A 14,976-nucleotide genomic window follows, 5' to 3' on the forward strand; every position below is an offset into this window, starting at 1 on the left:
CAAAGCCCACGCCACTGAGGTTCACTCCTCTTTGTACCTGCTAGTTTGGATGTGCTTGCACATAAAGCACTGAAATACCCTTCATTGCAAACCAAGCACTCAATCCTCCTGCTGATGCCACTGGATAGAGTTCCCTTTCTCCTTTGCATGGCAGGAGCCGTGGTCATGACCAGGTAAAAGTGAGATGTAGGTCCTCCTGATGCCTTGTACTTTCTAGTCATGGCAACTCTGGTGTTTGGACTTGAAAAGACCGCAGTGCCACATCTGTTTGTTTTATAACTCCTCATCTTCTTGCTGTGGAAAGCTCATTCCTCGGTGTTGCAGTGTTTGATACAGTACTCAGAACTGTGGTCCTCAGTTCTGCTACAGAGCCTCCCATACCAAAACTCCCCTTGGTCAAGCTATCTCTTCACCCTGCACTATTAAGAGGTGAGTGGAATACTGGTAACACACTGCCATCTCCCCTGAGAAGCTTAGCACAAGAAGATAAAGGTATATATTATGTGTGCTCCCCAAATAGCCTGGAGGTGTAGTCCTCCTGGCCAGGGGCTGTGCAAGGTGACACACAAACATAAGGAGACACTATTTTGACACTGGACAGGATTTTAACACGGTTAGTCATCAGGTCCCTCTAAGAAAGGAGAATCCTCTCCCTTTTAAGAACCGTCTATGTATGGTACTCCCTTCGCTTGGTGAAACCATCCTGTGAGATGCATATCTCCTCTTTATTTCACATACACCAAACAGAGAGCTAAAGATACTAATGATTTCAACCAGAACGTTCCTTCAGGGATGTCAAGCAGAAATCCCTTCTGACCATTCCTGCTAACCAACCTCCTTCAAGTTAAAGACCTCATAGCATTTTCTGAAAGCACTTTGATATACACACAGAGATGTATGTGCGTTCTCATGTGAGAACACAATGGCTGCTGTTTATCTACACATTTTCAGTTCCATCCCCACCAAAATCAGTGCTGTGAAATACTCTGGGATTCCTAGGTACGAAAACTACTCTAAAAAACAATTTTTATTCTGAATCTGAATCAATTTCTATTCTGATTCAAATGCAATTGCATTGAAATGTTATTACAAGTGTGCTTGCTGCTGCCAACATCTTTACTGCTTTTTTTAAAGGTAATTAATTAATGCTTTGTTGCTTTTCATCTGCATTAAAGTGACAGGAGGGTTATGGGAGGGCGATTGGTTTTGACAAGGAGAAATCTTTATGCTTTTTACTGTGCAATGCAGGGGAGGAAGATCCACAGTGGGAGCTAATCTCACTCCTCTTGCCTTCATTTAAACACAATGTTTAAATGCATTTAAGTGACGAAGGCATTTAACAGCCCTTCCCAGAGGGTTCTTGCTGTTTGCACATGAGTTTGCCAAATTTAATGTCATTTTATGGGAGTTGTAAAAACGCTGCTTCCTAATATCTCTGGCCACTGCAGGCAATTGTCTCATGATGCTATCTCTAAAACAACAAAACATGCTCAGATCCTTCGCACATGCAGAGTCATAGGAGAGGTTTCTGCAAGCTAAATGCTGTAATGTAAGGAGAGGGGGAATTCTTTTATCACAGTTTTATATGAGAATACTCCCATACATACTAATTTTGTATCCTGATGTAGCATTTAGGAGCCCCACTCATAGATGAGACCCTGCTGCACTAAAGAGCTGCACAAGCTCATCAGAAAAAGAGGTCTCCTCCCCCAAGGAGCTGACTCTGAATTCTAAGACAGGGAACAACAGATGGAGATAGACAGGCAGATGGAAAACAAGATAGTGCTGTCTACATCCTCAGCACTGATCTCAGTAGAGCGGTTGCCAAGCTAAAAAGTTCTGTCCTGAAGAAAAACTTTCTCAGAATCTGTGGATGTGAATCTGGGCTTGTGCTCATGTCAGATTCCAGACTTCCCTATTCTGAAAGTGAACCATCTCAAACTCATCCTTGCAATAAATTATCCTGTGTTTAGATAAACCTTCTTCCATCACAAGATCCTCTTGCCTGATCTTTAAACCTACCGCATAATGTCAAGATACAGGCTTTTCATGGCTGAAGAATTCAAACTGACAGTGCAACAGCACTGGCGGAATCGCGATCACTGTCAGTATTAGCAGCTGTACTGTAGCAGTCTCTAAGGACCTTGACAAGGGCAAGGTGTCATTGTGTTAGGTGCACACCGTAAGAAAAGGTCCTTGGCAGCCAAGTGTTTACTGCCTACATACATCTACTGGACATTTACTTCCACTGTACAGGTGGTGAAGTGAGATAATTTAAATGATGTGCTAGGCATCTTACCGTAAGATCATCTAGAAAAATGAAGAAGGATGCAGAATGAGTTTTTCTTTGTTAACTTTTTTTAAACATCCTTTAAATGCTGCAGCCCAAGCAATTAAGAAAACATCATTATTAGCAAACATTAGACCACAGACAAATCAAAATAGCAGAGAGGAGATGCTGAAAAGCTGGGGAAGTTTAAGCTGAATAGTTTTCAGGGATAGGTATTTGAGACTAGCCTCCGTGTGCATACCCAACAAAGAAGACAAGCCATTTTATTCTGGAATAATAATAGCTTAGTCTGTAATACCTGTCCTGATTAAACTTGCTCTACAGACAAGGTGTTAATGAAGCTCATCCATCATTAAAAGGAAAGTGGACCTTAAGCACCCAACATACATAAGCACAGTCCTTTCCTTCTGTTTTTGTGTTTCAGCAGAAGGAAATAGCAACTGAGAATGAAATGAATTCCCCTACAGTAACCGTAATTCTCATCTGTAGAGACGCTGAATCACTGGAACCCTCTACGGAAAAAAGTGTTTGCTCTCAGGAGAGCACAAAACTTAAAGGAACATCACCCTGCAGTACTGCAGGCTGTAAGAGCACTCAATCTCTTCTATAAACCTAGCAAACTGTCTCTCCAAACCGGTTCACCTTTCCCTCCCAACACTATTCCTACTAGATTGCTGTCCCACAACCTGACTGATGTAGCTAAAATAATACTAATTTCTAGCTTACTTTTATGTAAGGCCATTTGATGTTCATTTGTTTTTGTGCCAGTATCTTCTTTAGCTTAAATAAACCCTCTCTCCCTGGTAATGACCTCTAATGCATATGCAGACAACTAGCACATCCTGTCTCAGGTATTTCAGTAGACTAAGAAAGCTGGACTCTTTTAGGCAGAATCTGACAGGCTCTCCAATCTTCCAGTCAACTTAGCAGTCGGTCTTTGCACCAATACCAGTTTGATTTAGTGTTTCCTAAACATGGGTGGTCAGAAATACATACAGCATGACCAGCAGCTCCAATCTCCTTTTGCATGGCATCTACTGCAAGGAAAACATGGATTCTTTTACTTAAAGCATGTTTTTCTAAACAGACCCAGTAAACAAGAGTGGTCAAGCATTACCCACTGAACACACTTCAGGCTACACAACATCTGGAGAGCCTGAACAACACTCCATTAAGATATAATGAAGTCCTCTTTCCATAAATGAATCACACCAAAAAAGGTAATGCCAGTTTCTTAAGGCAGGAAAGGGACAAAACCAGTAATTCTGAATACTTTCCTCTCCATTAACCCTCTCAAGTTACAACACTGGAGCCGAATGATGACAGTTAAATGTGAATGCTAGCTCCATTTTTATTGATCATTTTCACAGATGGACTGGGGAAGGTGTGGGTGTGCTGTGAAATGGCGATTACTGCAGAGAGGGAAATGCAGTTGGATGAAAAAGAGAAAAGATACAAATCAAGAAAAGGAATAAAGCAGAGAGAGGGGAAAATAAATTCCAGTGACCTTAAATTTCACTATATTTTTCTGCTGAATTCACTAATAAGACATTGAACAAATGATTAGCTACATGTACAGCTACAAACTGTACATATAGCACGCAAGTCACAATTTCCTGTAGATCTTTATATAAATATCAAACTGTTCAAGTGAGATATTTGCCAAGAACAGAGGCTTCCGTATAGACCTATATTTACCCCTTTTTCACAGGAGGCAGCTAAAGCAGAATTCAGATTGCTCCTCAAAACAAACTATATTCTCCCAGCTCCTGTGCACTAAACAAAGAGATCCCTCTGCCCGGCAATCTAAGCAACCGGAACGCTAGCAGAATCGAAAGGGAAGTGTGACAGCAGCAGGCAGCAGAGGCAGTAAACTGAAAGACTCTAGAATAACAAAAATAAGATTGCAACTAATAACAAACAGTTATTCCTTTTTCTTCCCACCTTTCAGCTCTTGAATACATCTCATTTCAAATTCTTATTCACAATTCACTGGTTACTGTTTGCCAATAACTATCCAACCTGTTTTCTTTCTCCCTGTGGAAATAAGGGTTTCTTTTTGATCAAGAAAGCAGGCAGGTCACTATGTGACCTTAATTTATCTTAACCCTTTTTCTTCTTGTGTGCATTCTCTGCTGTAGTACGAAATTCATAGCATTCAGGCACTATTAGGAAATTAAAGTGCTAGCATCGCACTGTGACATAACTCAAGTCTTGACAATTCAAGGAAGATGTAATGTCTGACATTCTGTTCACTGGCACTTTCAAACCACTGGCACTAGGGTCTTCAAGAGAAAAATGCGAACATTTCAACTGCTCTGCACTGTGGTGGACTTCTTAGCAAGAGCTGCAGTCTATATCAAGAGGCAAAATGTACCATATTCATCACTCAAGGTCTCATCTGCCTACTCACTGTGGCCCTTACTCCCTGTAGCCTTATGGTCTTGTTCCTTCTACTCTGTGAGGTAGCAAATACAATTACATTTACCTTATGGAAAGGAAATTGAGGTAGAGAGAGACTTAGTGACTTTCTCAATCCTAAGAAAAAGCTGTTTCATATCTCAGGGTACAGTCCTAACTTCTGCTGGATTTTTTGAAAATATGAAAATAACTGGAAGAATACTGCTTTTCTTTTTCTTTTTTTCCTTTAAAAAAGGGCCTTTTTTCTGTGTCTAACATTTTTGTTAGAAGTTTTTTCAATCAGTGCTACTCACGTACTGCAATGTGATGTCTATTGGGTTTGAATAGTTAAGGATACTAGTAATAACATGAAGAACTTTTCACCTAAGGCACCAAATAAAGCATGACCTGGTTTCGTAATGAATGAAATAAAAACACAGCTGCAGCTGTCAGGTAACATTGTAAAGAGAGTTGTGGAGGGAGTTCCAGTTTACTTCTTAGCAGACAGGTGTCTACATCCCAAAAGCACTGTCACAGCTGGTGCAGACTGATGCTGTTGTTAGCAATTTCAGCAGAGAGGCCAAGCACTGATCTGAGAGTTTATTTATAAATATTTTAGCAGGCTGAAGAACCAGGAGGAGTTTTAAATTTACATTTCTTTATACATACTCCCACTCAGAATCTGTGAGCTTAGTAAATCTGTATAAAATCATCACCAGAGCCTGACAATAGGATTTTCAAGGGCAATGCACTCATAAAGGCAGAAGCCTCCACTGACAAGCATGCAATCTTGCTTCCCAAAATGATTTTAATTGCTAATTTTTTTTAATTCCCCAAAACATTAACACAGTGTTAATGAAGGATACAATCAGTACACAGTGCTCACCCTTGCAGGGCCTCTGTTGTAGTGACAGGCTGTATCCTAGATGCAAAGTTTCAGTGCTGAGTGCCAGGAGCTCAACACTGTGGGCCTACCCATACTCAAGACCACAGGACACAACACAAACTAGAAGATTAGAAGGCACCTGCTCTGAAGACTGCCAGAGGATAATGCAGAGCATATGCAGGAAAGAATACAATGCAAGCTGAGTGGCATGAAGTGACAAGCCACAGTTTTAGTCAGAAATGTAAGAAAAACTTAACCCTTTTAAAAGCAAAGCTTCAAAAAAGTTTTGAAGGCAGTTTTGACCTTCAAACAGTCATATTATGTCCCTGACAAATTAGTATGTCAGCCAGGAGGACCTGACTACCCAGGTGGACTCCAAAATGTGTAAATATGTCAGCTGTGACGTGATGACATGATAAGGCTGTGATTCTGTATGTCCACCATTTCCTTATGAAGGTGAACTATGAGGTTACGGACACGAAGGTAATATGCCCTCATCCTTTAAAAGAGAAGGCAACTAGCTTCTTCCCAAACACTTTGTAAATTCCCTTCATTCTTTTTTAGGAGGAAATGCACGAAAGTGACAGTAAATCAGCAAGTTATCTCAGTTATCCAACCCTAACTGCAATGAGATGACAAATGAAGTCTTGATCACATGATTTGCAGCAAATGCCTTCTTACCGTGAGACGTTTCGAGGCATCCACTTCAATCATCCCCCGCAAGAGGTTCTGACAGTCTGGGGGGATAAAATGTGGCATGTGGAACACTCCACGTTTCACCTTCTCCAACAGTTGCCGCAAATTGTCGTCATCAAATGGCAGGGCGCCCTGCAGGGGTGTGATAGAAGAGTGGATAGGAGAGATGAAAGAAAGGGAGTTTGAGATGAGAAAAGGAGAAAAGTCAGAATAAAGATAGTAAGAGATAGGAAAAGGGAAAATTAATTCATACGGAATTATAAAAAGTGAAACTTTTTATCCATTGAAAAGTAATTTCTTAGCACTGTTGTATTTTCTCCAACATGGGAAACAAAACAGAGGACATTTTTTTCTATTAAACCTTTAATTAGAAAATGAATACCAGTATAAAACATAATACAAAATATGAAATTGCCTTTCCAGGCAAATTCACCAAAGATGCATGGATTCACTTAAATCCAGCTCAAGCTTTTGATGTGTTGGTGTTCCTCCTGGGCATACTTTCACTGCAGCAATGTTTATCGTCTCCTTATTTCTAATCTTCCTGAGACACATTTATTGCAAAAGCTGAGAAAAGGTGAACAGCATTTGAGAGACTTTCACTAAAGAACATACTCTTTCTCTTGGAGCAATGGGGTGACATAGCTGAAAGAAATCCTAACCAACATTGACCTTTGGAAGCAGCAGATATTCTACCTGTTTAATCTATTCCATCCAACTCCCATGATGCAGCCAGGTCATCAGTTCCTATTGCTTCCCTACAGTTGCTTGTAAGAATGCCTTGATTTTTTTCAGCTGAAATCTACATTTTGAATAGATCATCAGCTTGCCACAAAGAGCAGCAAAAGATCTATCCTCACTGCAAGGACAAAAAGAAAAAAAGAAAGAAAAGAAATCTTTAGGATAACTCCAATGACTGAAGTTGATATCCTTTTATAGCATCCTGCATATTCTATGTCACTTCTCTCTTGCACTGCATAATTCTAGTTGGTGCTGAGCTTCCTTGATTTCCAGGAAGGTTTGTGGGAAGTTGCAAGCTATCAGCTGCTGTGATAATGAAGTTTTCCGTCGTGAATGCTGGCACTGCTCATACTGGAGTGAGTATTGCACCTGTATAATCAGTTCTGTGTGTATATGGTTTACAGAGACCAACAACTCCACCTGCAGAAGCCTCAGAAAGCCCACCTAGCAGTAACAGCTATGGGGCACTATTTCCTTTTGTTTGTTCATTCAGGTGGTCTCAAAGAGAGAGCCTCCCCGTGTTCTGTAACCAATCTCTCGAGTTACCTCAAGTTTTTCCTAACTGTTCCAGACTTAAAGGAAAATCAATTCTGATAGTTCAGTAGTTTGGCTAACGTAATTTAATCCATGATGAAGTCAGTAGGGCTGCTTTGCAGCATTTCCTGAAGGTACAGGAAGGTACAACTGCAGTTCTTTTATTACTACTGCTATTATAGCTTGAGACTTTTTGTAGGGTTTGTCCTGACATAATTAACTAGAGAGCTCTGCTCTGTCAGTAGTAGACTTATTTCAACTGTTTCGTAGGCTCATGTATATATGTAGGCACAGATGAAGACGTTTCCCAGGAACAGAGGGACACCAAACCCTGACAGTTTGGAAAGGAAAAGCTCCCTCCTACAAATCCTAACCATCTCAACAACTTCTCTCTTCATTTCCTAAAACTGAAGAAGCTGTATGAAGCGCTCATTATGTAGTTCTGTTCCATCATCCATGAAAATACTTGCTCAGGAGCAAGAGATGATCAGGTGATAATTTGTGAGATGATTAAAATTCCTCTCTCGCAAAATCAAGATAAAAATTCTAAAACTTGAAAAATGTTAGTGAACTGAAATGACTAAAAAGAAAAAAAAGTGAAAATTGGTTAAGGTGATATAAAGAATCATATTGAGATTATTTCTAGATATTTTTATTTTGATCATTTTTCAAATTATCAGCATAGATCTTGAAACAAAAATCCTCGATAATTTTCAAGCATTTTAAGCAAAAATAATGGGCAGAATCTAACCCCCAGAAAAGGTTTTACTTTCAGTGAATAAATATTCCTCTCAAAATCAAAGAGTTTAAGTGAAAAATTAGTAACCAGTAATTAGGTTTACTAATAAACGTACAATGAGATCTAAATATGACTTCAAGCTTGTTATTTTATAACTGTAGATTATCATCTGAGCTATTTCAGGTATAAGAACTAAACAGGCATATTAAATCTATCCTCACATACACTATTAAATCTGCATATGGTAATATAATCCTTGCTTACGTGAACATAATCTATATTTTCCTCATTTGCTTTCAGGTATACATCCAATTGTTGTATGTTTGGTAGTTTTACATTATCACTGCAAATCAGAATAAATTCTACAAGGAACTGAAACTTTGACTGAATCAAGGGTAAGTTCTGAGATACTACATTTTAAATACTAAGGAAAGTATTGCTAAGCCAGATGGAAATTAATTTAAACTTTGTAGTTTGGGCTCAATTTTATATTCTCAAGTGTACTAAATTAAAACGTAGCTCAATACTTGCATGAAACAAAACTGTTGCACTTGATTCTTCTCTTGATAAAACATCCCAGTCAGCGTATGCAAATACCAACTGAAACATACAGTTACATACTGTGAAAGACTAATATTCCCTGTATCATGTACTTGTAACCCTGCACATCCTTCTGGGCCAAAAAACTTCAATATGCTTTGACTGGGGTTCTTCCAAGTGCTGCAATAGCACAACACAGCAAAGAACATTTAGGGAGGCAAGTCTGAGACTTGTCTATGCTCTGCTGCGTAGGGCAGAAGCATTTCAAAGAAGCAGTGAAATATTTTTTCCTTTGAGACTGATGTAGAAATAAGAGGAAAGGATGCAACTGAGAGATACAAAAATAGGGGGACTAAAAAAGCACAACTATATATGATGTCAATAGAATCACTGTTAAATACAGCATCACTTTTGAATTTTTCTTTTCTTTTTAAAGGATAGAGCAAGGAAGATGACTCACCACTAGCAACGCAAATAAAATGACTCCGCAGCTCCAGACGTCTGCTTTCCTTCCATCATATTTTTCTCCCTGCGCAATAATGACACGGAAGTTCAAAAGAGTGCTCACTAGTAAATGAATTCATTATCCTTGAAGAACCAGAGAGAAGAGAATGGGAAACCTTGTATTTCAACTCATCCACCTGCTTCCCAAGGAGACTGTCCCAACCAGGAGGCCATGACACAGCTCATTAATTGAATTTTTATGAACAATCTTATCTGAGTTCTGCAAGAACAGGGTCAAAAGTGGGCAGCAGGACAGGAATGGTCTATGATGTGAAAATGATTAGGACTGGTGCTTAAACAGAGTGTGAGGTGCATCAAGAAGCTGTTTTTCTCCTCATTGGTTCTTCAAGGAGCTTGTCAACAGTCAAGTTATTTGTGAACTCACAGTATTGTTTTGTCTCATTCTTCTGTATTCTTCCAGTTTGGTTTTCTATTAATGCTATGATTCAAAAGGGGGGAACCTTGGCCCCTGGAACCCCGGACACTCAGTTTAAGAGGGCAAAGGGGGAGCAGAGGGAAAGGATAGTTCATATTGCTTAACAGAAACCCGTAACATCACTGACAGCCAACCCTAATTCTTTGGCAGAAATGACAGCTACAACAGGGAAGGGAGAGTGTAGGGGACTGCAGTCCTTGGGTGGGAAGATCAAGTTAAACCAGGCTACTGTAGTTCTGGCTGACCACGTGACACATAGGACACTCTGGGAATAACATAGGAACAGTTTCCCTCATACTGTTGATGTGGCTTGATTTAGGGCCCAAGGAAAACTACAGTTACATTCATTTTGTCCTTTCTAATGCTGTTTGCCTTGGACAGGTTTCACGTAGATAGGATCTAGCTGCATACATGCAGTAAGTGACATATTTTGAATACAAACACATTAATACTCAGATTTTAACCAACTTACCCGGATTACTTCAGGGCAGGCATAATGTGGTGATCTGAAAACAAAACACATCAAATGAGCATGTTAGAGTCCGGTATTTACGAATTATGTGCATTTCCATTTTGCCCAGCAGAATGATGATTGGCTTACTTCTACAGAATGTAAGTGGGCAAAAATAGCACCTTTTTTCCTTGGTTTAATGAAACTCCACTTCTAAGACAAACCCAGAAAGTGGCCAGCTTCAAGAACCAGTATAATTCAAAATTCTATGGCACTACCATGCGTTTTTAAAAGCTAGAAAGGGAGAGAGGATGATTATATAGAATTCCAGACCTACTGACTCTAATTCCATACGAAAAGAAAGGCACACACTGGATAGCCTTTTAGAAAAACAACAGAACAATGTTTTCAGACCAAGCACATGTATCTAAACCACGTCTTGCATCTCGCCTGCTAAGACTGCTTCCAGTTACTCCAGTGGTCATAAAAGCTGTCAATACATGACTTCCACCTGCCTTTTCCTTTAACGAAAACAAAACAAGAAGGATGGACAGCAGTACTAATACTTACTGAGTTAATATATTCTTTTCGCATCCTTCCACCCATATATCTCTGGCTTGATTCCTGGTTGAGAACAGTTAATTACTTCAACTTGCCAGGTAATCATTTTAATCCCTAAAGATTATAGCCATGGCTATTTATTTTGTAGCCTTTATTAAAGACAGTTTGACAAAGTAAAAGGGATGCTAACTGTCTGGGGCCTGCATGCAAATCTCACTGTTGTTTAGACTGACACCTCCCAGCAGCCACTGAGCCTGTACTCACTTGAGCATTTGCTTCTGGCAACAAACCTAAATGTAGCTGGACAATAACCGTTTTGCAATGCAAGGAGTAAAACAGGAGCAGAGGGAGGTTATCTTTATGCCAATATTAATGCTACATTAATGCCCAGTGAGATTTCCATGAGCACTACACTTATGGCAAAATAGTATCCCATGTGCATGGACTGTCCTGCTTTGGTATCATGGCCACGTCCAGACTATCTTAATAAACTCAAGGTACACTTGGGTCTCCAGCTACTTTGAAAGCAAAGCTTAAGCAAGAAGAGATAAATGTAATTGATTCCACAACTGAGACCTTACAAATTATAGGAAAGGTGGAACTTTGAAAGTTTAGTATAATATTTAATAAAATCTTCTCTTTAGGAGGTTATTACATGTATTCTAACCAGGTCTATTTGTTCAGCAGTGATCCCAAATGTATTAACTTAGACCAAATTTTATAAAACTAGATTAGAGAGTCAAAACAGACATGTAGCACATTACTGACTACTGCTTGAGAGAAAGTGGGGTCACTAAGTGAGCTACTGTATTGCTTACTAGGTTTTGTACAAGGTATCACTGAAATTCCATTAAAAGCCAGGGGAATGGCCACACAAATGCTGTCATAAAACCTCTGAACTCTCATACAATCATATAACTTTGACGTCCCCTTTATCTTAAAAATGCAAAAACAAACGAACAAAAAAGGCAAAGAAATTCTAGCCATCTATGGAAGAAACTGGCCATGCTGGCTAAAAGCTAAGCCAGCTAAGCAAATACTGAAGTAAATTGTCTGGTGGGACATGTTTTTGGGTAGACCACATGGATGAAGCTTGGAGAGAACAGGTTGGATTAATTCGGTCATTCAACAGCCGCACTGCAACTGCCCAGAGAGCACAGGTTTCTGGCACAGCCATTCTGAATTCTTGCCAACACACAGCAGCTAGATATCTGCAGCATTATCTTGGCTAACAGCTCTAAACGGGATCCTCCAGCCAGCCAGAACCCATAGAAAACTCATTTCCATGCTGCCAATCACAGAGCAACTTCAACTGCTTTAAAGAGAAAACCCAAATTTAATCAAAAATCTGTTTATCTTTCTACAGAGTCATGAATATTTCTTTGGTTCTTATCACCAATTATTCAATATACGTGTGTCAAAGAGACATTCTGTGCCTCTTCCCCTAGGCCATCGCCTCATCTTTCAGCTACATCTCTGTGCAGCAAAAGCCACAAGCTGCCCTTGATAACAAATAAATGTATCGCTCAGCAAGATCAAGAAGCAGTTGATGCCTGCAGGTGCTGCTGCAAAAAAGTGCCAGTGTTGGCAGTGTTTACTTGAAGGGCGATGCTAATTTTCCCAAGCTAGTCTTCCTGGAGCAGGAAGGGCTCTCTGAATGGTCACGCAACAATCTTGGACTCTTGGACACGGTCACCTAAGGACTTACGGGATCCTTATCAAAGCACCTATGTGGGATCTCAACCACAGCAAATAAGCCAAAGTTACAGTGGTAAAATCTAGGATGATCCTTGACAGATAAGTCATTCATCCAGAGGGAAAGGCATGTATCTCTGATATAGCTACCCCAAATTTCAGCAGTACAAATTTGAAAAACTAGAAAAGTAGCTACTGTGCACATCAAAATCCTATGCAACTACAGCAGGTCTGAGGCAATCACTGCCACACCTGCAGTGCAGATGTGATGTGTCTGTCACGAGTGCAAGTAATTTGGATCTACCACACTCACTGTGTAGATAACAGAGACCTGCATTGTGCACACAAAAATCAGCCGTCCACGTAGGATTTATCTGCAAATACTCAGAAGCTGCTTCTCCGGGGAAGCAGCTGGTTGATCAGGAATCACAGGGACAGCTGAGTTCTGTATGATCGGTCTACATCATGTGGCAAGTCAGGTGGTTAAACCGGATTTCTAACAGAACTCGCACTACCTGACAGATTCCCAAGGTCCCATTAACAGTGGATGCCCACCTCAGGCTCCTTTGGTCCCACCCCTTCACACAGTGCTATTTAGGGAAGAAGGAACTGCTCTCTGCTGTTCTTTAGGCCTCGCAGCTGGAGGCAGTGCTTCTGTAGAGAAGGAGGAAGGAGAGGTCTCATCTCTTCTTTATTTTTCTTGTGCATGAAGATATCTTAATAAAGGAGGCAGTACAGGTGCACTAAAGTCCTCCTGCGTCTAGCTGGTGTTTTTGCTGTTGCTTGGATGCTATAGTCTCTTTTTCACCCTCTGATAATCCTTGTCTGCAAGCTGGTTTTCACAGACTGAAGCTAGGCACCAGCGCAAAAGGCTCCCTCTGCTTTTCCCCTCATGCTGGGTAGCAAAGGGCTGAGATGAAGGGGAAAGCCAGACGAGTAGTGAAATAGATGAAGGGAGCTCTTCAGGAGAAGGACACACATAGGAGCACACTGAGCGGAGGAAGTGACAGGCAGGGATCACACAGGGAAGGAACACAGGGAGAGATGGAAGAAACAGGTTCCAGCAGCAGCTGGTAGTTCAGGCTGAGCTAAGGCACCAGCTGTAGGTAAGGCTGTAGTGAAGGTAGTGGCTGTAGTTAAGGCCGAGTGCTATTTTGCAACTTAAACTTCAATCCAGTCATTTAGCTTTACGTGAGAAAACTCAGTGCCTAGCCCTCAGCCATTTTACAGCTGTTTATTCCTCAAGTACAAACAAGTTTCTGAGAATCTGCAAATCAGTTCATTGATTAGTTTATGAGTTTAAACCATTTAAGACTTGGATTCTTCAAGAAATTTTAATTTAAAAAATGAAACAAACCCCTATGTTAAAAGAACACAAAGACTGCAATGTTAAGTATTCAAAAGTTAGGAAATGCTAAAAATGAAGCTTGAACAGGTTATACTATACTCCGAGGGTAAGCCAGGGTGGGTAGTGGATGTGTTGCTGTCCACAGTGCCTTTCTTTTATTTATGGCAGAAGCTGGAAAGTCTGTAGTAAAATGAGGGGAAGTTTAGTGTCATGAAGGACAATCTTGTGATAAAGGCTGCTGAATGACACACTGGAAAATCAAACTCTATCTCTGCCTCTGCTACAGAATCCCTCTGTAAATAGGAACAGGTACCTTAAACTGAGCCATTCACAGATAATTAGGACTTGCAGGTTCCCCTCTTTTCAAAATCACAATGTGACACATCTGAGGTTTGATTTACAGTATTTATAAGCACTTAGAGCAGCAGCTGCAGTCAGTAGGCACTGTGCTTTCAAAATAAAGGACTGCTATCAAACACTGAATATTCTGAGGTATCAGGCCACAGAGTATCAAACTGGGCACTCAAAACTGCCCGAGAAAATTGACTTTCATTTCTGAGAATCAGATGTCCTCATATAAACGGAGATAACAAGGCTAATATCACACAGTTGATACGAAAACAATATAGTTAATATTTGTAAATCTAAGATGCTATAATGAAAATCCTACCTAGAATTCACAACAAGGTTTCAATGTGGTGAGCAGAAATTATGAATGCGTCTACGCAATGAATGATGAGGATAAATCAAATGTTAGATAGCTACTCAAAAAACCACCATCCAAACACCACATGAGGCAAAGACTGTGCAAGCTTGTAATTAATTGTATTCTAATGTGCATGAGTAGTTTGGGGTCAAGTTAATATTCACAATCTTAAAAGTAGCACATCTTAAATTTCCAGTGTTTGACTTTGCAAACTTAAAGCTCTTTTAACAGTCTTTGGGATTTATTATAGGTGATGCTGGTGTTAATATTTATTAATAAGGTTTCCCTTTGTAATCCACATTTTAAGTTGCTTATGACTTACCACCTGTTTTTGCTTGTTTTTCCTCAGATGGCTTCATGCTTGTATGTGAATGAGCACTGCACATGAGTATATGAACCTTTTGACCAAAACATTTCCTCTATTTAAGTCTAATGTACTTTAAATATGT

At 40.0% G+C, this 14,976-nt stretch overlaps 1 protein-coding gene across 1 annotated transcript in view; it reads right to left on the minus strand.

Annotated features, from left to right (window-relative positions):
* BRSK2 (BR serine/threonine kinase 2) overlaps positions 1–14,976 on the minus strand; it is a 310,485-nt gene that overhangs the window by 62,822 nt on the left and 232,687 nt on the right. The window contains exons 6-8 of the mRNA XM_062576596.1: positions 10,239–10,272; positions 9,287–9,355; positions 6,258–6,404 (exon numbers count right to left, since the gene is read on the minus strand). Of these exons, the coding sequence (XP_062432580.1) occupies positions 6,258–6,404; positions 9,287–9,355; positions 10,239–10,272 (250 nt within the window). The remainder of the gene's footprint in view (positions 1–6,257; positions 6,405–9,286; positions 9,356–10,238; positions 10,273–14,976) is intronic.

Source organism: Rhea pennata, chromosome 5, assembly GCF_028389875.1.
Source record: "Rhea pennata isolate bPtePen1 chromosome 5, bPtePen1.pri, whole genome shotgun sequence".
NCBI classification, from domain to species: domain Eukaryota; kingdom Metazoa; phylum Chordata; class Aves; order Rheiformes; family Rheidae; genus Rhea; species Rhea pennata.